The 23,486-nt window shown below is 38.6% G+C and overlaps 2 protein-coding genes across 4 annotated transcripts; both read right to left on the bottom strand.

Annotated features, from left to right (window-relative positions):
• Positions 1-10,859: 10,859 nt before the first annotated feature.
• LOC108345091 (2-methylene-furan-3-one reductase) lies at positions 10,860-12,473 on the bottom strand. Its single transcript, XM_017583661.2, has 4 exons — positions 12,153-12,473; positions 11,730-12,053; positions 11,430-11,589; positions 10,860-11,320 (listed from the first exon to the last, which is right to left on the bottom strand). The coding sequence occupies exons 1-4, from the start codon at positions 12,354-12,356 to the stop codon at positions 11,055-11,057; spliced, it is 954 nt and encodes a 317-aa protein (XP_017439150.1). The 5' UTR covers positions 12,357-12,473; the 3' UTR covers positions 10,860-11,054.
• Positions 12,474-14,531: 2,058 nt separating this feature from the next.
• Positions 14,532-17,284, bottom strand: LOC108344750 (protein EARLY-RESPONSIVE TO DEHYDRATION 7, chloroplastic). Of its 3 annotated transcripts, XM_052867672.1 has the most exons (6): positions 16,780-17,284; positions 16,486-16,695; positions 15,821-15,951; positions 15,511-15,677; positions 15,291-15,375; positions 14,532-14,987 (listed from the first exon to the last, which is right to left on the bottom strand). In XM_052867672.1, exons 1-6 carry the CDS (start codon positions 17,080-17,082, stop codon positions 14,825-14,827), a joined length of 1,059 nt encoding a protein of 352 aa, XP_052723632.1. In that variant the 5' UTR covers positions 17,083-17,284; the 3' UTR covers positions 14,532-14,824. The 3 variants fall into 3 exon arrangements, with proteins under 3 accessions (XP_052723632.1, XP_017438723.1, XP_017438724.1); XM_017583234.2 differs by having other exon boundaries at positions 16,486-17,282; XM_017583235.2 differs by having other exon boundaries at positions 15,821-15,948; positions 16,486-17,277.
• Positions 17,285-23,486: the final 6,202 nt, after the last annotated feature.

Raw genomic sequence — 23,486 nt, 5'->3', positions numbered from 1 at the left:
CTCGACATAAGGTCGAACGCTCTCAAAGACGAACGCTCGACATGAGGTCGAACGCTCTCAAAGACGAACGCTCGACATAAGGTCGAACGCTCTCAAAGATTCAAATGGGGACGCTCGTTCACGAGCAGAATTCTTTCCAAATGAAGGAATCCCATTCTAAGTTATTTTAAGGGGAACCGAACGGTTTAAGACCGTACAGTGACGAGCGTCATTTATCAAAGGGGATGAATAAAATTCCAGATTTCTCAACCTTAGAAAATTCTTCCAGATTTCAAATTTATAAACTTTATAACTTTCATTCCAGATTTAATTCACCTTAAATATCATCATCATATAGATCTCATCATTTTAATCATTCCAACTATACAATAACCATACTCCCTTCATACGTAATCAAATCAACATGCATTTCAATCAAAGTCCACAACGTATTTAATACATACAGGCAGTGCTCGTTCATGACAGATAAATCAAAACCAGAATTCATACCAGATATCAGTAAACGTCCATAACAACTCAAACTTCATACTTTTCATACATGCAATCCAGATTACACAACATGCAAGTATAAATTAAACATATAAGCTTCCCTTACCTGGATAAGCAGTGAACGTTTAACAGTGTAACTTGAATCTGCCCAACTATGACTTTCTACCCGACAAGCTCTTTCTTACGCTCCTTAACTAAGTTTAATCAAAGAAAACTCAGAAACTCAGATCTTATCCTTGCATGCAACCGAAACAGTGTTCATAGTGATTCCAGAACTAGGGTATGGCTGGGAAACTTACCGGTTACAGGATCAAAAGATGTTTGGATCAAAATGAAGCTTACTGGCTCGCGAACGTTTCTACGGTTGCAGAAAATTGATCGGAGGAGAAACGTGAGGATTACAGTAGAGAGAAGTTTAGGGTTTCTAGAGAGAAGTTGGAGAAGATGAGGAGTTTGAGTTCTGAGGAAGAAGATGAATGGTGCAGGTGAGAGAAAGAGTTTCAAAAATTCAGATTTTGTTTAACCTTCATTCGTTTGAACGAACGTCTCTCACGTTGACACCTGCACACCAACTCTGAATTGGAAACTTCCAACGTGACAAGTGGCGTGTGTGCATGCAGAGCTTGGTGCGTTTTTAATGCACTGAGTGGGTGACGTGGTGTGTGTTTCAGAGAATGATGAGGCTCGGTTTCAGTGTCCAGCAGAAGGATTTAGCAGATTTGAAGTGGGTTTTAATGAGATAAGCATTGATTAGAGTGTGCATTAATTTGATTTAACACCGAATTATTATTGCTAAATATTGAGGGTTTCACATTCTCCCTAACTACAAAAATTTTCGTCCTCGAAAATTCAGAAATTACATGTAAACAATTGCGGATACATATCCTTCATTGCACTCTCCTCCTCCCACGTTGAATCTTCAGTTTTGGCGTCCCACACAACCTTCACTAAACGAACGTCTTTTCCTTTGTGTAGCTTGGTACGAACGTCTTCAATGCGGACTGGTTGTAACTCCAATGTTCGGTCTGGACGCAGTTGAATGTCTTCCAGTTCTAAGACATGAGAGGGATTAGCTATATACTTCCTGAGTTGAGATACATGGAAGACCGGATGCAGATTTGATAACTGAGGAGGCAACGCAAGTTCATAAGCTACTGATCCAATCTTCTTCAAAATCTGGTACGGCCCTATGAACTTGGGAGACAGCTTCTTTGGACGTACTACTCTGCCTACCCCCGTGATCGGATTCAGTCTCAAGAATACGTGATCTCCTGCAGCAAACTCCAGTGGCCTCCTTCTTCTATCCGCATAAGATTTCTGCCTGCTCAAGGACGTCTTCAATCTATCTTGGATCAACTTAACCTTCTCGGTTGTTTGCTGGATGAGTTCAGGTCCAGTTAGCACGTTCTCTCCCTCTTGGAACCAGCAAAGTGGCGTTCGGCACTTCCTCCCATAGAGAGCTTCAAACGGCGCCATTCCAATGCTAGACTGGAAACTATTGTTGTACGTGAACTCTACCAGTGGCAAGACCTCATCCCATGCGCCTAAGTGGTCTAGGACGCACGTCCTCAATAAATCTTCTAGCGTCTGGATGGTGTGTTCTGATTGGCCGTCCGTTTGCGGATGATATGCCGAACTCATCTGCAACTTGCTCCCCAACTCGCCTTGCAATGATTGCCAAAACCGAGATGTGAATCTCGTGTCTCGGTCAGAAATGATGCTTGAAGGCACTCCATGAAGACGAACGATCTCCTTGATGTACAACTTAGCCAAATTTGTCATGGACATCTTCAGATTCACGGCCAAGAAGTGAGCGCTTTTAGTCAATCTATCCACGATCACCCAAATTGAATCATGATTCCTAACCGTTCGTGGTAGATGAGTCACGAAGTCCATGGAGATGCTATCCCACTTCCATTCTGGAATCTCCAATGGTTGAAGTAATCCACCTGGTCTCTGGTGTTCGGCCTTAGCACGTTGACACGTCAAGCAGGATGCCACAAAACGAGCGATATCACTCTTCATTCCAGGCCACCAAAATGATTTCCGGAGGTCTTGATACATCTTAGTCATGCCAGGGTGCATGCTAAGACGGCTGTGATGAGCTTCCTCCAAAATTATCCGCTTCAGTTCGCCATTGTTGGGAACGCACGTCCTACCCCGGTAACGCAACATACCATCCGTTCCTGTATTGAAATCCCTATCTTTGTTCGAACCGAGCGCTATTAATACCTTCACCAGCTCTTCGTCCTCTCGTTGCTTCATTTTGATTCGATCGAACACATCACTAGATATTCTAAGGTTACAGCACTTGATGCTGTTCGGTTCTAACTCAAACTGCAGCCTTAGATCTCTGAAACTCTCCACCAAGTTCAGCTCCCGCACCATCATTAACGAGACATGCACTGACTTCCTACTTAGGGCATCCGCCACTACATTGGCCTTCCCGGGATGATAGAGCAACTCAAATTCGTAGTCCTTTAAAAATTCTAACCAACGCCTCTGCCTCATGTTCAATTCCTTCTGATCAAATAAGTACTTGAGGCTCTTGTGATCACTAAAGACTTGGAAGGTAGATCCGTACAAGTAGTGCCTCCAAATCTTTAGTGCAAAAACGACCGCTGCCAATTCCAGGTCATGCGTTGGATAGTTACGCTCATGAACCTTCAATTGACGAGACGCGTATGCTACCGCTCGTCTCTCTTGCATGAGCACACAACCCAACCCTTGATGAGAAGCGTCGCAGTACACTTCAAAGGGCTTGGACGTGTCCGGAATGACCAGTACAGGAGCGCTCGTCAACTTCACTTTCAGCTCTTGGAAACGCTCCTCACACAGATCAGTCCAAGCGAACGGCTGATCCTTCCTTGTAAGTTGCGTCAGCGGTGCTACTATCTTAGAAAACCCCTCAATGAAACGCCTATAGTAGCCCGCAAGACCAACGAAGCTTCTCACCTCCGTGACTGAACGCGGACGTTCCCATTCCATAACCGCTCGTACCTTTGCTGGGTCTACCGAGATCCTTCCAGCGGACACAATATGGCCCAGAAACTGCACCTCCTTCATCCAGAACTCACACTTGGACAGTTTTGCATACAACTCCTTTTCCCTCAACACGCTCAGCACTGCCCTCAAGTGGTCTTCATGCTCAGCTTGTGTCTTAGAGTAGATGAGAATATCATCTATAAAAACGACCACAAACTTGTCCAAGTATGGCCGAAAGATGCGGTTCATATAATCCATGAACACCGCAGGAGCGTTTGTTACTCCAAATGGCATCACTACATACTCGTAGTGTCCATAACGCGACCTAAAAGCAGTTTTCTGGATGTCGTCCTCCTTCACCCTGATTTGGTGATACCCCGAACGCAAATCAATCTTAGAGAACACCGTTGCCCCATGCAGCTGATCCAACAAATCATCAATCCTTGGCAACGGGTATTTGTTCTTGATGGTCAGCTTGTTCAATTGCCTGTAGTCTATACATAACCGAGAGCTGCCATCCTTCTTCTTTACTAAGAGCACAGGCGCTCCCCAGGGTGATACGCTCGGTCTTATGAATTGCTTTTCCATTAGCTCTTCAATCTGCTTTTTGATTTCAACCAACTCTGCAGGCGCCATACGGTACGGTTGAACAGATATAGGGGCTGCTGTGGTCACCAGGTCAATGGTGAATTCAATCTCACGCACAGGAGGTAACCCTGGTATATCTTCTGGAAAAACGTCCTGGAATTCCTCCAAAATGGACGTTCGTTCTTGCCTCAATTCTCCCAGCTCTTGGTCTTCATGCGTCACGATCAAAAAGCAAGACGCGCCCTCCATAATATCTTCCTTCAATTGACCGAGCGTCACACCTACGCATTCTTCATCTTCGTCAGGAAATACTAACTCCTTATTGCCACAATCTATGAGAATGTGGTTGGCAGCCAACCAATCCATCCCTAGAATGATTTCCAAGTCCTTCAAAGGTAAACAAATTAAGTTCACCTTATAGCCATGCCCTTCAACCACAATAGGACATCTAATGCACACGGTAGATGTCCTAAGCTCTCCAGCCGCTGGTGTTGATACCACCAAGTCGAACTGCATATCTCTCTCCACAATTCCCAGCTTTTCAACACATGCCTTCGAGATGAAGGAGTGTGTCGCCCCAGAATCAAATAACACACAGCAAGGTATTCCATGAACTAGGCAGGTACCAGTGACGAGCGTACCTGAGCTAGCTGCCTCCGCTCCAGTGATTGCATATACCCGTCCAGTAGCTTGGGCTCGACCACCTCTTCCTTGTTGATTTCTCCCAGCGTTCGGCGGCCTCATTACTGCACGCCCGCCCATGTTGCACTCGTTCTCCAGATGGCCATTTCGCCTACACCGAGTGCAATATTTCACTCCAACCAGTTGAGGACATGACGATCGATAATGTGGCCCTCCACACTTGAAACATACAACGCTACCTTGCTGCCCAGACTGTCCAGCAGGAACTAAGGCTTGAGATCCACTCGCATTGACTGCTGGACGAACGTAAGGGGATCCTCTATGATTCACGCTTCCCCTTGAGGCAATCGGCCCCCTTACTGTTTGCTGCTTCTTGTGTCGTTCAGCTTCCGCCATGTTCTTTTCCAACACCTTGGCCCTCTCAACCATGGCAGGAAACGTCCTTATGCACAAGCTTGAAATCATAACTTTCAAGTCACTCCTTAAGCCGTTCTCAAACTTCCTACATTGCCACTCTTCACTGGTGGCCATAGTATAGAATCGCACGAGGTGTTTGAATTTATTGGTGTATTCTGAAACCGTCATACTGCCTTGGACGAGCTGTAGAAATTCAACTTCCTTTGCAAAACGGACGCTATCAGGGAAGTATTCTTCATAGAATTTGTTTCGGAACACTTCCCAAGTAATCTGCTGGTGAGCGTCCGTTAGAATGGCTCTGGCGCTCGCCCACCAGTGGCTTGCTTCTCCAGTCAGCAAGTACTCCGTATACGCCAAGCGGTTCTCATCCGGACATCTCTTGGCGTTGAAAATTCTCTCCATATCTCTAAGCCACTGATCCGCTTCATCCGGAAGACCTTTCCCACTGAACTTGACCGGATGATGTTGGAGGAAACTCTCCAAACTCCATTCAGCATTTGGTTGAGCAGTGTTTGAAGAGGATGCTCCAGACGCACCCCTTGTGGCAGCCAAGATCTCCATCAATTGCCTTTGCGTGTTTTCAGAATTAACACGCGAGGCCTCCAAACCTTGCATAGCAGCTTGGTTTTGCTGCATCAGAGTGGCGTTTTGTTCCATAAGGGTGGCATTTTGTTGTTGGAGTCTCTCAATGACGTTCTCCAACAATCTAGAGTTGTTGGAAGCATCAGGTTCATTCGGTTGAGGAGGGGGAGGCAATCTAGGTGCCATTGATTCTCTGGATACAGAGAAAAACGAGCGTTAGTTATGTCCAAGAGTTAAAACAATAATAACTCATTAAACATAAAATAAGCACACAGCAAAAACACAGTGCACCCATAACCCTACAGTGTCCTTAAAAGAACAAAACTGCTCTGATACCACTAATGTAACATCCCAAAATACCGTAATTACCATAAATCAGGATTAATTACAATTAATAATATAAACAGTGCAGTCTTTACATCAGGAAGCAGAATTCAAAAGCCGAACGGCTTGAATACAAAAATAGCGTACGTTCAATCCGAAAACAAAGACAACCAGGACGAACGGCTTTACAAAACACTTAGCCGATCGTTCAAACTATACTAACATTTACAGCCTAATCTAACGAGCACTCTAAGGCTCGGCCTTGACTTCCACCTCTACCAGATTTGCATCTTCCAAATTTTCTTCTTCCAGCATTTCTTCAAGAGATGCACCCCCATCTGCTCACACCCACAACGGATGATCATTGCATTTTGACAAGACGGAAGACACATGGACAGTAGACAACACAATGGAAACGCAAGGGTAAGCTTATAATATTTAATTCATACGTTCAACATACACAATTAACATTTAGATGCAAGCGCACAGCATACAATTTAACATAATGTAACATAGTAATTTATATGTATATTAGACGACCGTCCGGACTGTATGAACCATGTAGTTACAAGCGTCCTTGCACCCGAGTGATGTAGTAACTGGGATACACCAAACAGCTGCCACTCGAGGTTAACCCTATCTGTCCAAAATACTCAATAGGACTAGGGTCTCCTGCCATTCCCACACATGACTACCCCCTTCTACTTGAAGAGAAGTATCACGGAATATCAGGATGGACAGCGAGGCTTAACTTATCCAGGTTCATACTTTACCAAATTTAACATTTAACACATCTGAGACGTTCCTCCTTGGAACGCTCGTTCAAATTCCATAATCATAAAATCACTTGATATAACGTTCACACTGTAATTCATCATAATTAATAATCAATCTCATATTTAACTTTAAGAGTACAAAAGAACGAACGTTCAGTCCTTTGAAGAAATAGGACGAACGTTCAATTATAGTACTGGATGATCGGACGTGGCTCCCTGTTTGACCAGTTAAAATAAACTGATACCAGTATTTGAACGAACGTAAGAAATTGAATATTGAAATATTTGGACGAACACTATTTATCAAATAATTAATCAATTAGCACGAGCGCTTGATATGGGACCTTGCGCGATTTAGAACTGACGCTCGTTATAAGCCGAGCGCTATTTCAAACGAACGCTTGGTAGAATACCGTGCGCCGTCAAAGACGAACGCTCGACATGAGATCGAACGCTCTCAAAGACGAACGCTCGACATGAGGTCGAACGCTCTCAAAGACGAACGCTCGACATAAGGTCGAACGCTCTCAAAGACGAACGCTCAACATGAGGTCGAACGCTCTCAAAGACGAACGCTCGACGTGAGGTCGAACGCTCTCAAAGACGAACGCTCGACATAAGGTCGAACGCTCTCAAAGACGAACGCTCGACATGAGGTCGAACGCTCTCAAAGACGAACGCTCGACATGAGGTCGAACGCTCTTAAAGACGAACGCTCGACATAAGGTCGAACGCTCTCAAAGATTCAAATGGGGACGCTCGTTCACGAGCAGAATTCTTTCCAAATGAAGGAATCTCATTCTAAGTTATTTTAAGGGGAACCGAACGGTTTAAGACCGTACAGTGACGAGCGTCATTTAGCAAAGGGGATGAATAAAATTCCAGATTTCTCAACCTTAGAAAATTCTTCCAGATTTCAAATTTATAAACTTTATAACTTTCATTCCAGATTTAATTCACCTTAAATATCATCATCATATAGATCTCATCATTTTAATCATTCCAACTATACAATAACCATACTCCCTTCATACGTAATCAAATCAACATGCATTTCAATCAAAGTCCACAACGTATTTAATACATACAGGCAGTGCTCGTTCATGACAGATAAATCAAAACCAGAATTCATACCAGATATCAGTAAACGTCCATAACAACTCAAACTTCATATTTTTCATACATGCAATCCAGATTACACAACATGCAAGTATAAATTAAACATATAAGCTTCCCTTACCTGGATAAGCAGTGAACGTTTAACAGTGTAACTTGAATCTGCCCAACTATGACTTTCTACCCGACAAGCTCTTTCTTACGCTCCTTAACTAAGTTTAATCAAAGAAAACTCAGAAACTCAGATCTTATCCTTGCATGCAACCGAAACAGTGTTCATAGTGATTCCAGAACTAGGGTATGGCTGGGAAACTTACCGGTTACAGGATCAAAAGATGTTTGGATCAAAATGAAGCTTACTGGCTCGCGAACGTTTCTACGGTTGCAGAAAATTGATCGGAGGAGAAACGTGAGGATTACAGTAGAGAGAAGTTTAGGGTTTCTAGAGAGAAGTTGGAGAAGATGAGGAGTTTGAGTTCTGAGGAAGAAGATGAATGGTGTAGGTGAGAGAAAGAGTTTCAAAAATTCAGATTTTGTTTAACCTTCATTCGTTTGAACGAACGTCTCTCACGTTGACACCTACACACCAACTCTGAATTGGAAACTTCCAACGTGACAAGTGGCGTGTGTGCATGCAGAGCTTGGTGCGTTTTTAATGCACTGAGTGGGTGACGTGGTGTGTGTTTCAAAGAATGATGAGGCTCGATTTCAGTGTCCAGCAGAAGGATTTAGCAGATTTGAAGTGGGTTTTAATGAGATAAGCATTGATTAGAGTGTGCATTAATTTGATTTAACACCGAATTATTATTGCTAAATATTGAGGGTTTCACAGTATCCATGAAATACCTCTTTATGTTAACCTTCAATATCAGCCAAATCAATCACCATTCCAACACATGAAACATAATGTCACATTAATCATGAAACACATTAAACATTAAAAGACACGAACCTTTTGAATTCAAGAATATAAGTTTGGCTGTTTTGATCATATAAGTTAATACTGAAACAAACCACACCTAAAAACTCTAAATTGTTGTATCACATAATTAACCAAAAATCAAGAATGTGAGATGGGAAAGTTACGAGATGTTACATATACATTATGCTAACATGAAAAGTTGTGCCTTTTGATTTTGCCAAGAAGGATTGTCCTTCATTTCCTAATCCTATCTCAGAGGAGATTAGAGCTAACAATTCAGTGCCTTTCTGACAAGTGAATACAACCAGAAAGTGAATACAACCATCGAATCAAACAAGAAAATATGTTCTATGGATTCATGTCAACATAATACCGCTCAGAAAGACCCTCATAATACATAACATCCAAGCCACAATAGTAGAAAAGTTCCCATCACTGAAATCTACATCAGTTGAGCACATAATTTAAACAAGACATCAGTTGAGCACATTGAAAGTCACCAGGTTCGGACGTTCTAAAAGAACAAAGCAACTTACATCTTCTTACCTCCCTCTAGTTGCACATGGGAATCTGAACCAACACCATCGGGAAATCCTCCGAGTTAATACCCCGAGTTAATACCCACGTAATCCACACTTGTCACAGGCTTGAGCCTCCGAAACTTGATCCAGAAGCACCTCAAGATCAAAACGACCCTGTCCACCGACTGCACCATGAACAAAACGCTGTACAAATTCACCAGGCTTTGCAACGGTGGCAACAGGTACTGAGCACGGACGTCGACCCACAAGAAAACGAGGAACATGCCCAGGACGTCGCTGGAACCGGGGCGCCTAAAATGCGACGAGCTCGAACCCAAGAGCACAATCACCACCACGAGGAAGACGCGGATCGCGTGTGGTAGAACCGTAATGAATCGCCCCGCAGTGACGCTGAGTCCGCGATCCGGCGGAGCCCGTGCGGTCGAGGTGGAAGACGCCGTCGTAGAGCCAAACAAGCGAGGCGGCGAACTGCTGGCATTTGAGAAGCCATACCCAAGAGAGCTGGCGGGCGCTCCGGGAGCGTTTTTTTCTGTATGCGACGGATGAGTCAACGTCGAGGGCGGTGAAGGGAGGCGAAGAGTCAAAGTGGGAGTTGTTGAGGAGACAAGGGAGAGGGAGAGAGCGAAGGCGTTGGATTTCGGTGAGAGTTTATGATATTTTCGGGCTCGGGGGCTAACCCGGCACTAATTCATTCACAGCTCTCATCTGATGGGCTAAGTATAAAAGAGGTCAGGGTCAGCCTCTGGCTTAAAAAAAACTGCAGCTCTATTCATTATTAGAATCATTGACAATGTTTGACTTATCAGGACTAATTGCGAACTGAAATTGCACAAATGTTGTCTTCACCACCACCAAATTATCTCTTACACCTAAAAGCAACAAGAAATTTTCTTATGTTCATAAAAAATTAATATAATTATAAAAAATAAATGTTGTTTAACTGAAAAAATCGACAGAAAAAAGCAATGAATTACTTAAGAGAAGTTTCGGAGATCTATCTGTCTATAGCCATCTTCAAAGACGTCAAGATCTTTTGAAAAATTTGATGGAATTGCAGCGGTCCGTCGCCGTCTATGCAATTTTAAAGATTCAAAATTTGTAATGGTATATACTGTAATAAATTTTGAATAAAATAAGTTCTCAATTTTTCCTATTGCCATCACCATTAGAGTTTCGAATTGAATTTTTGTTTGTTAATTTTGTGACTAGAGTTTTTGGAATCGGAAATTTTGCAATTGGGGATTAGGGTCTTTAAATTGGGATTTTGTCTCTGTTTTTGCATTTCGAAACTATTGGGTTTTAATTGATCATGTAAGACGGATTAAAACAGAATAGTTTTTCCTTGTTTTAATACAGAAACTATATAAAAACCACCTTTGTAAGCACAGAAATAGGAGAGTAATTAGAAATTAAATTCATAAAAAACCTAATATTTGGTTGTATGTTGTATTACAGAGTAAGCAAAAGACATTATTATACTGCATAATCTTCATATCATTATTTGACAAAACAGAATAATACATGCTGTAAGGTCCAAAGGCTAGTTATAAGTTTACAACAAAGATAACAACCATTGATATCTCTAAGAGATTTATTACAACACAGACACTGAAATAGGAAATAGGCAAAGAAGAGTCATAAGGCCAGAGAGAAATTTGGCATGCATGCATATTATGGAATGGGATATATGACCACTTTCCCAGTAGCTCTGTTAGTCTTCAAATATGAAAATGCTTTCACTGTCTGAGAAAAAGGAAAGGGACTCTTAGGATCCAATATTGGCTTCACCTTTCCACTCTCCAAGTAAGGTCTCAATTTCTCCAGCAAATCACCATCAGAAGTCAGCAAGAAAGGGATAGCTGGTGGAGTTGCAGGTGCCACTATTGTCACAACTTTACTACCTTCTTTAACACCCTTCAATGCTCTTTCACTTTGCCCTGTGTAATTATGATATCAACAATGTTTAAGACACCAATATTCAAAAATATTATGTTAACAGATTCATGTAAAGAAATTGAACACTGGAGATGAATCCAAATAACTTACCTACTGCATCGTACACCACATCAAACTTCTCTGCAAGTTCTTCAAAGTTCTCTTTTGTGTAGTCTATAGGCAAGTCTGCTCCCAAGTTTCTCAACAATTCCAGTTTTCCAGTACTACTAGTAGCTGCTATCTTAGATGCACCAAATATATGCTTGGCGATCTATCTCATGAAACACACACATATAGAATGCAATTAGCTTTCCATTAGAGTATATGCAATGTTATATTGAGTACAAAGAGGTAAAAGATAGTGAGAGTAATAGATGAGAAAAAGATGAATTTTTGGCTAAAATTTCAAACCTGAATAACAAGGGATCCAACTCCACCAGCTCCTCCCAGAACAAGTATAGATTTGCCAGCAGAGAACTGAGCAGTTTCAAGTCCTTGATAAGCAGTTATGATTGCCAAAGGGAGGCTTGCAGCTTCAACAAAACTCAAATTGGAGGGTTTGTGAGCCAATACTTTCTCTTCAACTGCAGTATATTCAGCTAAACTGCCAATAGTCTTTGGATGGTCCAGAGTAATCTCATTGATGTCACCATAAACTTCATCTCCAACCTTAAATTTCTTCACTTGATTTCCCACTTTCACCACCACACCAGCAACATCGTACCCTGGTGCAGTCTTCTCACCACAAATGAGATTAAAGAAAACAAAAAGGTTATGCTAGATTGAAAAGTTTGGCATAATTAACTAAGAGAGAGTTAAGAGAAACATAGTTACTGGTAAAGGAGAGTCAATGTCCTTGAAATGACCAAGAGCTCTCTTATAATCTACTGGATTAATGGCTGCAGCCACAACTTTTATGAGCACTTGGTTTTCCATGAGGTGTGGTGTGGGCACATTAGGATCAAACTTGAGAACCTCTTCTATGTTCCCATATTCAGAGTAGATCCAAGCTCTCATGTGAGATGGAATACTTGTCATGGTATTGTGAAGAGTCAATAATAAAATCCTTTGAGAGTGTTTGTTTGAAGTGAAAGAGATAAAAGGGTAATGAAGAGACAGATACTTAAGAGTTGAACTGACTGATGAGGATGGGAAGATTATGCAAAACGATATATGCTATTTATAGCATGCAACATGATTTCTATTTTTGGTAAACTGCTTAGATTATTCCTTTTTTTTTATGCCAAGTGATGATTTGTGTCATGACATCATATCAAAGAAACCAAGAACCATTTCCTCTTTTACTTTCTTTGTTTCCTTTTAGGACAACATCACCTTGCATGCAGACGATTTTCCAGCAATATTCGTGATGTTTTGCCCATCTTCTTTGACGGATCGGTGTTCTTGGTTGTGGTGAAGGGGTTATAATCAAGGACAATGATATTTGGTACATCTTTGAATTGCAAATATTTATTAAACACTGTGCCTTTTTCTTTAGGTTTAATCATTTACGAAGTCCTTTTTTTCGCGTGAAATCTCAATTTAGTCTTTTTGTTTTTTAAAATCTCAATTGGGTCTCAAACGTTGGAGACAATTTAACGGAAAGGATCCAATTGTTACAATTTTCATAAATTTGGGACCCACTTGAGATTTCCAAAAACAAAGGGACTAAATTGAGATTTCACGCGAAAAAAAGGACTTCGTGAATGATTAAACCTTTTCTTTATCTGTCTTTCTTATAGCACCTTTTATTATATTTATATAATTTTTTTTTTTATTTCTTTTTTCAGTTGGTATACATAAATTGTCAGAAATAATTTTAGTAGAATAAAATAGTGTAGGAAAAGAAAGGACATAATAAAGTGTATGTATAATGTTACGTAAGGTATGACGCATGAAGAGAGGAGTCCATGTTGGTGGCGATATCTAATCTGCGTTATCCTTATTAATTTCTTTTCTAACGCAAAACAGAATAATTCTGTTACGTCAAATCAGAGAAAATACAAAAGTTTATCTGCCTTGATTTTATGGAACACATTTATGAGAAGCGTAAAGAAAAATAAATAAAAATAAGTTACAAATAGAAATAGTTGTATACATGTATAATTATACTATGTTCTTTTTTTCAAAATTGGGTTTAGAGGTTAAATTACACACCAGATTTAAAAAAATTACGAATGCAGTGGGAGGTAACGTTTTTATATAAAGAAATCGTATACCTCAAACTTCGATGCATCATAATTTCGTATCGTTGTCGTATTAGAATTAATGTGATTGTAAAATCACTTCAAACAATAACTATGTTTATTATACCAACAATATAAATATAAATGACTCTTATTAACAAGTGTATTCTTTTTATCAAAATTTTGATAACTCTTATTAAGAATTGTATTCATAAATCTTTTTTCTTTTTCCGACAATAATACCGTTCCTTTTATCAATATCTTTTTTTAACTGCATTTAAAATACTTACACCAAATGATATCAGCGAAATCAATCTATTATTCAACACAAAAATAAAACAATATTAATTATCAACAAATATTTTTATTAAAAATAATTAAATATGCTATTATTAATATAATCTTATAGTTAAGATAATCCAAAATTGTATTCTAGCATTTTTTAAAATTATTGTCTTTTTTATCATCATTATTTTACAATAATTGCAAATGGACATTATTTCAATTCTCCTTTAACCATTACCATGTAAGGAATGACAAATTCAATATCAACAAGACAAAGAAGATGCACAATCAGACATACCTTATTAAGCAACAAACACGATTTCGATCGACAATCAGATACATTATTAAGCAACAAACACGATTTCTGTATCAGGGAAGACTTTGCAAAATCAATAAAAAATCTCACAAAAAAACTCAGTTCACAAACCCTATTTCAAAAACTCTTTTTATGGCCGATTTCAGTTCTAGTATACAATTGATTTCAGTTCTAGTATACAATTAATTAGATTAATTCCACCTAACTGGAGAGACCACGTAAAGAAAAACAAATTTCTTATTCAAACACTGCTAACATGTACAATCTACCTTTAACAATTTAGACGATGTGATAAAAAATTATTAAATTAAACATAAATTAAGAAAATTGAAACCACGTTAAATATCCAAAAACAATAATAAATCTCACATTAAATAAATATCCAAAAATAATAATAAATCTCACATTATACAAAGTCGACGAAAATAAAAATTAAATATTTAAACCTTAAATTAATAACGCAAGTTCCGTGGTACTAAATACTTTTAGAATGATTGTACTGTGATGCTCTCTTATTTACATTGGGAGTTTTTTCATGTAAACACTTCACATAGTTTGGTTCTTCTATGGTATGCCTAGGGATGACCAGTTCATACAGCAATACTTGTGCCTTTTATCAGAACAAGAATACTCATATAACTACTAAAAAGATTATAGATATATAGTTATGTTTGGCGTTCACTTCATCTATGTGAAACAGAAAGCAACATGGTTAGATTTTATAATGAAGCCTTTATTTTCCTGGCAAAATTTGTGAGTGCTCCAGCGGCATTTGCAGAAGTGGCTGGATTGATGGCTTTCCAAATCACAGAGACATTCCTAACAGTGTTAACAGCATGTCCTGCACTTGCCAACACAGCCTCTCCTGCTTCTTCGCCAAACCTGTTGCCAAACCATCCATTTTAGCTAAGGTTACATTTATGTATCCACAACATAGGTGTTCAACATAGGGTGTATTTGTTTTCCTATTTAAACTGTTCAAAACTAAAAGGTTCAAGGTGTATAATTTAAGTCATCATCACAATGGAGAAAAAGTGTTGTCCAAGTTACTTAGAGTTCAATTTCAGGCATAAATATGTCAATGCGTATTCAACTACAAATTTTGGCTATATTATTTTTCAAGCAATATTATAATAATAATAATAATAATAATAATAATAATAATAATAATAATAATAATAATACCGGTTAGAAACCATTCTGGTTGCAGCTTTGGAGGTGGCAGAAAAGGTTTGCTTTTCAGCAGCTTCAGCTGCTTCAAAAACTCTAGCTGTCATTAGAAACAGAGATCAAGTTGATGGTGCTTGTTTAAAAGAATGAGATAAGCTTATGGTGCTTATTTAGGTATCCAAGACAGCAACAATAAGGATCTTAAACTTTGGTTTGTTTGAGAAGTGTTACTTACTGACTGAATCAAGGGAAGCCAATGGCACCTCTGTAGGAAGCATCTTTAGTAATGCCTGTCCTGGTTGGGATTTAAGCACACGGGTCATCACTGATCCACTCGTTGTTGCAACACCATCAAGCAAAGATTTGGTTAACTTTTCTGTCATATTTGTCAGCTCTCTCACACTAGATTGCAAACATGAAAAGTAATGCAACTTAGTTTGTAATTGTACATATATGAAAATGGAAAGTTCTTATAGTCAATACTTTAATCCTTAAACATGAACTCATGACATAGTATAACTCAATCTCATCACATGTTTCAATACCGTTTGAGGTTTTCGTTCATTCCACTGTTCTTTGTGGCATCATTCCTGTTGTTCATACTTTGTCTGACCAGGTTAGCATTGTTCTTTTCTGCAGCACTGTTTAGGATCGCTTCCCCCATTTTCTGGACCTGCTTTTCTTAACACGTTTTTGATGAAAAGCATAATGATTTATTTATTTCTTTCCAAATGAGGGGAAAAAGAACAAAGCATATACCTCAAATTTTATTCTAAGCCAAGCTGTTGACTGAAAATCTCATACTTCATTATTTTCATAAATAAGGACCTTGATGCACCATACTCACAACTCAAAAGTCTCACATTCAATTTGACTTTAACACAACATAGTCAATGTTTCAATCCCACTCAATCTTCCTAACATCAAGATTTCATATTGTAAGAACTAAGGAGTAATATAAGAGAAACACCAAAAGATTTCATATTCTAACACAACATAGTCAATGTTTTTTCATCGAATGAAAAAAGTTATATTGAATTATGCTAACAACCTACTTTTAAACTGAACCCATTTAAACATAAATCATCTCAACTCAAAATCATTTTTAACCATAATGAAACAATTGTTTTGGTAAGTTGAAAGAAAGCAAAACAGAAAAAGAAAAACCAGTAAAGTGCTGGTGTTATTCAACAGATAAATCAAACCAAACCTGATTGGTGTAAGCATTGCTGCACATGAAGATACCCTTAACAATCTGACCAGTCCCTCCTGCAATGACCCTGGCAAGAAAGTGGTTGTAATCCTTAACCCTTGGGGCAAAATCCTCCCAATCAAGGTCACTCTTCTTGCTCCTTTCCAACCCAGAAAAGCAACAATGATCCTTCAGAAAAGAATCCAGCATCCCCATGTTCCCATAACACTGTTCAGGAAAGGTCACACCATAGCTCATAGGCTCACCACCGTCTTTCACAGGCAGAGAAAAGAGGTAGTGAAGATCATTCACCTTTACCACTGGCTCGTCCTTTGTCAAGGGCCACTGAAAACTGGTTCCGACTTTTATGACTGTTGCTAGTGCCACGTTCTGCTGCATCACCCTCATGATTGTGAAGTGCCCTTGACCCAGTTCAAGGGCTTCTCCTTTGTCCATCAGGTGAACTTTGCATCCTGGTATCTGTACCACAAGATCTTGTGTGGGAGTTTTGGGTTTCTGCAACTCTTGAAAACCTGCATGGGGTATGGAGCTTTTATATTGTGGCTGCACCTTGGAGGCTGGGCAACTCATCTCTGTTTTTGCTCTGTTTGCCATGTTCTTTCTTTGGGGTGTTAATGGAGATGGATTTGTCAACAGAAGGTTTTTCTTCAGGAAAATGATAACTCCTTTTTCTCCCAAAAGTATCTTCTTTTTCTGAGATGTTTTCCTCCACCTCCATGTATTTTCCCTACATCTCCAACTTTACCAAATTATCTTTATGACTGTTTCTATCTTTCTACGGAAATCTGAAAAAAAAAAAATAGAAGAATTGACTGTTAACATAACATTCTTTGTCAAAAATTAAAAACAAACCCTATATCTCAGAGTTCTCTTTCTCCCTCTCTTTGTCTCAATTGTATTTTTTAATATTATTTTTATTCACATCTGATATTACACATTTAACATGAATTTATAATATATAGATATATAAATCTCATTTTATAAATTAATTTTATAAAATTATTTTAAATTTAAAGTTTATCTTTTAAAATAAAAATAGGTATATTTTTAGTCTTTAAATTTACACGTGAAATTAAAATTTGTTTTTTAAAATGTAATATATTTATAAATTAATATTTTAACTTTGATTTTTTTTATATTTACTAAATGATGTTTTAAATTAATATTTAAACTGCAAAATGTGAAAATAGTACCAACAATTAAAATTCATCCTAAAACTTATTTAGCATATACAAATATTTAATGTAATTGGATTAAGAAAAATATATTCTTTCATTTTTTAAATTTGAAAATAAAAATATATTAAAATTTAAAATAAAAACAATTTTCAATTTTAAATCTAAATTTAGAAACTAAAAATATTTAATTTTTTAAAATATTATTAATATCACTCCAGTTTAAAACTCATATTAACCTAGAAATAAGAAAAATTATTAATGTTTGACACAAAATGATAGCTTTTCATGATAACTCCTATTAATGATTGTGATATTATCAAAAGAATAAGATTTACATAAAGAAATTATTTGTTGTTTTATGAAAGTTTTGTTTTGGAATTTCTTTGATCAGTTGATGTTCATTTTTTATGTAACGGGTAAGATACTAATCTCACTAAATAATATATTGTTCTTGTAAGGACTTAGTATTTCTTTTATTTATTTTTTTTAAGGAGTGGGGGAAGCATTTAGGGAGTCACGGGATGCCATGAAAAAGGAGGAGAATTTGGTTTTACTTGGAAGTGGGGAAGGGCTTCACGGGGGCAGCAGGCTTAAGAGTCTCACCAGTGCAGGATCTTCCTTCCCTTTTAAAGAACTTATGGATTCAAGGGGGGGCTGGAGTTTGGCAGATTAAATTGGTTGCTGCAAAAACATCTGTAGGAGGGTGAAGTGGAGAGCTTGTAGATTTGGAAGGAGATTAAGACTCTGCATTTCAAGATCAAAGGAAGTCTTCAAGAGGTAAGGGGAGTTAGATTTTGTTCGTTTGATTGTTGAATTTTACTGTCTTTGAAGCAAATCTGGGCATTTTTGGGTTGAAAAATGAAGTTTTCTGGGTTACTGGACTCTGGTGCGTTTCTGCAAAATTTCTGCAGAACGCGCGTACGTCCAATTTTGTGAATCAAAATTGGACGTTCGTCCCAACAGTGCTCGACCAAATAGTGGTCGGCCTAACGTTCGTCCCAACTGTCGAGCGTTCGTTTCTGAATGAACGTCCGCGTTCGTTCGTCTTAGTATGGGACGCTCGTCCAAACAGTGTTTGTCGAGCGTTCGTCCTCCCATTGAGTGAGCGTTCGTCCTTCCCAGCGAGCGTTCGTCCAGTGAGCGTTCGTCCTTCTCAGAGAGCGTTCGTCCCAGTGAGCGTTCGTCCAGTGAGCGTTCGTCCAAGTGAGCGTTCGTCCTAGTGAGCGTTCGTCCAGTGAGCGTTCGTCCTAGTGAGTGTTCGTCCTTAAGTTACATGTTGAGCGTTCGTCCAAATAGTTGAGCGTTCGTCCAAATAGTTGAGCGTTCGTCCAAATAGTTGAGCGTTCGTCCGAATAGTTGAGCGTTCGTCCAAATAGTTGAGCGTTCGTCCAAATAGTTGAGCGTTCGTCCGAATAGTTGAGCGTTCGTCCAAATTGTTGAGCGTTCGTCCAAATAGTTGAGCGTTCGTCCAAATAGTTGAGCGTTCGTCCGAATAGTTGAACGTTCGTCCAAATTGTTGAGCGTTCGTCCTGGTGAGTGTAGCGTTCGGTCAGGAGGTTTAATCTTTGAGCGTTCGTCCTGGATATAGAAGTGAGCGTTCGTCCTTAAAACATTGAGTGAGCGTTCGTCCAATAGTGTCCAGTGAATAGTGCTCGTCCAAATAGTATTTTACAAATATGTTGAATTTTAAGTTCCTTTGCTTTTTGATTGAATTATGTGTACCAATGTTTGGAATATTATCTATGACATGAATTATGTGAATGTATGAAATATGTTGGGATAATATGGTGGTATCTGATTTTTCATAATTGGGGTTAAGGTTCAAAGTAACAGTAAGTTATGTTATTTAAATATTTCGGTTACAATTTATGAATGCATCTTCATGTGATCCAGATTGGTTGAAAGGGTATGGTTATAAGTGGTTTATGATGTACATGGTTCCAAAAGAAATATCATGAGATTTAAAATGGTGGAATTAAATCGGAAATTAAGATCTCTCGGTGGGATCAGTTAGTGTATTGAATGAATGTAAGAGGCTTCCATATGGGGGGTTATCCCTACACTCCAACGGTCTTTCATTCTCACTTAGAGAGGATTGACGTGTGTGGTGGGAGTAGAGGGAGGTCCCAGGGTAGACGCTATCACTGGAGGTCTATTCCGCGGTAACGGACTAACCTTGTGTATGGTCGGGTGAAACCCCTCGGCAATGGCTTTGCAAAGCAGTAGGGTCCATCACAAGTGCACAACCCGCCCCAGCTCTACATACATTCTAGTCCGGACGAGTCGGTCTATAAAGTAACAAGTCGGGGTATAAAGTAATAAGTATTGTGATGTTAGTCTACCATGTTTGAATGACTTTTGCATGTCGTGTAAGTGGGTGAATTGTGGTTTAATGAGTATGCTCTAATTGTTCTTTTATACGAATCTAAGTATGATTATATGAATTATCTATGCTATATGTATAACATGCTTTTTATATCTAGCTCATCCTTGCATTGTTTTTGTTACGTGCTGTTTGGGTATGTTTCTTTGGCGATGATCATCCACTTGGATGGGAGCAGATCTTGTCGTGGAGTTTCCTTGGACCAAGAGCTGGAGGTTGCTGATATTGCAGGATAGTCTTCTTAGAATTTCTTGATTAAACACTTGTAGTGTTTAATCCTTTCAAATGTTCAAGTTTAAATTTTCAGTTTCTTTTATTTCTGGATGACTGTAATTTCTCATTTAATTACACGTCAAAATTCCGACTGTTCTCTATATTTGAATGTTAACGTCCTTATTATATAATATTGATTATTATATAATCGGGATGTTACATTAATGGTATCAGAGCAGTTCTTCCTTAGAAACCTGTAGGTTGTGGGTGCGCTTCGTTTGTGATTGTGTACTTTGGTCTCGGGTTGGAAGTTGTGTTGGTTTGAGTCAGGCTAATGGTCTTTCTTTCTGTATGAATAGAAGATGGTACCTACTTCTTCTCCTCCTTCGTCCCAGGGAGTTTATCCGTCTGACTCTAATCAGATGCTGAATGCGGTGTTCCAAGCGTTGCAAGAACATAATGCTGCATTGGTGGAGTAAAATACCATAACCCTGCATAATCAAGAAGTCGCAAGGGTATTTGCCGAGAACGCGAGAGTAACATCTGAGAACACTCAAAGGCAATTCATTAAATTGATTGACTAGTGGCAGAACCGTTTAAGGTGTTTTCTCTTATGTTATTCCGGTCCAAGAGTGGAACTTGGAAAGTTTTCTGTAACACAATTCAGCCCGGTTTGATGGGAAGTGCAGTACGGATGAAGCTGATCATGGGTTTAGAGACATTGAGAGAATTTATAGTGCTAAGAGATGTCCAGATGAGAAAGAGCTAGCATATACTGAGTACTTGCCTTACAGTGTAAGGTATGACCTGGAGATTGAATTCCTTCAGTTAATACCGGGAAATATGTCGTGACTGAGTATGCTGACAGGTTCGAGCACTTGCTCCGATTGTACACCATGACTACGGTTAAAAAAATAAAAAATAAATTTGTTATCACTATGAGTTTAATTCTCCCTGTCTTAACCTGATGTGCCATGTTTGGTCCTTCGCTCGTGTTTAAGCCTAAACACTGTTTAAACCGTTTTTGTCATCAAGTTAATGTTTTAATCCTGTCGCGTTCAACCTTAAACATTCATTCATTTCATTAACATGTATCATTTTTGGGTTATCAACCTCTATGTGTCTAAGCCAGATTCGGCTCCCGTTCATATGTCTTTTGTTTTCAATGTCTTTGTGAGCCAACCTAATTTTTCAGTTTCACCCAGTTCAGGTTGTGTTAAACGTATGTGTTTTGTGTTTTCAAAGTTCATTAATACTTTGTTATTTTTGCCTTAATGTGAAATCCTATTGGTTAATTTTGAGTCTACGAACACAAAGGTTGTTTTAAAATTGGGGCAAATTCGTGTTCTGTTTACCTCATCGAGTATTGTAGTATCGTTAAAATCTTGATAAATTTTAGACATAATTTTAATGCGTTTCAAACTCGTTGATAACTTATTATGTTCTTCTTTTGGACCAAATAAAAATAAAAATAGTTGAGAATAACTCTGAGTCAAATTTCAAAATTTTGTAATAAATTAATATGAATTTATGAACAAGTACATATATATATATTTTAAATAAATACAATAAAAAATTACAAACAGGTGGTTGTGTTTCTGTGAGATTTTTCTCTTCTGATACTCTTGAGTTTGGTAAGACGATAACCTGTAAATAAATCGTTAGAAATATATGTTTATAATATATATATATATATATATATATATATATATATATATATATATATATATATATATATATATATATATATATATATATATAATCATCAAACTAGCAGGGCAGATAAATATTACAATGCATAATTAAAATAAAGATGTTCTAGAGTCGATCATAAGTGATCGTTAAATATTACAGTCCATAAAAAAAAAGGGAAAATAAGGCAAATAAACAAAAGCAAATAAAGGATGTTCGGGGTTCGATCACTGGTGATCGTTAAGTTACAGATAAAAATAAAAATAAAAATTTACTGAAAAAATTCTCGAGCGGGTTGTGGTGGTCTAAGGGAGAGCTCCGTCGAGGGAGCTCTGGTTCGGAATGTGAGAAGCATGGGTGAAGGGATTTGTCGTTCCTCCTTGTCGTCGTCGATGATGATCGGAACGGGGAACAAATCCAGCAGCCTCGGCGCCCTCATGATTACCCAGTTATATTCTTCTAACAAAAATTTGTGTCAATAATGAAAAAAAAAATATATAATAATAATAATAGAGAAGGAAGAGTAAATTTCAAAACAAAAATAGAGATCTAATCAGGGTTCTTACCATACATGTACTGCGGTAACATGGAAAAGACGGTGCCAGTAGGGTCTAGCTCCGCTTGTAGGCGCCTGACCCGATTGCCGTGATTGTTGAACCAGCAATGCACGTTGTATTCACTGGCTTCTCCAAAAACCCTGAGTCGAGACGCAATCTCGACGATTTGGGCTCTGCTTGGAAGTGTGACCCCATAATTATATATGTTGGTCATCATTCTGACCTGATCGTCAGTTGGACGCCACCGCTGACTGGTGTATCTCTCCATTTCCATCCCACTCATCCTCCTTCTCAGGGTATTTCTAAAGCATAAAAATAATGAAATAAAATAAAAAGAACAAAACAAAATATTCAGTGTTTTCTTTATTTGTTTTCGTTTTCTTTTAGGTTTTTTTTTTTGTCCAGGCGGTCTTTGTTGTTTCGGTGTCTAGTCTCTGGTCTGTTTCACGGTCCTCGCAAAGGTTCCTAAACGGATCTATGTCCATTTGTCTTTGTCCATTATTGTCCATGTCCGGTTCATACAAATAAATTTCTCTTTTTAAGTTTTCTGTTTTTATGGGGTACGTGGCGTTGTTCTACCCGATTGTCTCTGCCATACCCTCAATCGAGGGGAGATTAACGTCTGGTTTCCAGCCGATATACCCCTTATCTTGTTAAGGCAGTGTGTTCTTAGATTTAGTTAATTAAAGGAAAATAGAAGAAGAAGAAAGTAAATGCAGGAGCAGAAGTAAAAATAACAAGCAGAAAGTAAAGAAGAAAGCAGAATATTATTGCGAGAAATGAAAGCTCAGAAAAGAAAAAGAAAAAGAAAAGTACATGAAAGGAAGCAGAAAGAAGAAAGGAAAGAGAAGAAGGAAGAAGTAAAGGAGAAGGAGAAGCTGGGTAAAGAAAATGAAGATATAAGAGAAAAGAAGTGCTTACTCGAGGCGGAGCAAAACCTTGGAACGGGAAGATTGAAGTTTGGCTAGAAAGGGC

This window comes from Vigna angularis, chromosome 8 (genome assembly GCF_016808095.1).
Source record: "Vigna angularis cultivar LongXiaoDou No.4 chromosome 8, ASM1680809v1, whole genome shotgun sequence".
NCBI classification, from domain to species: domain Eukaryota; kingdom Viridiplantae; phylum Streptophyta; class Magnoliopsida; order Fabales; family Fabaceae; genus Vigna; species Vigna angularis.
Note: the sequence above shows the minus strand (reverse complement) of the source record. Positions and strands in the feature narration are given on the sequence as shown.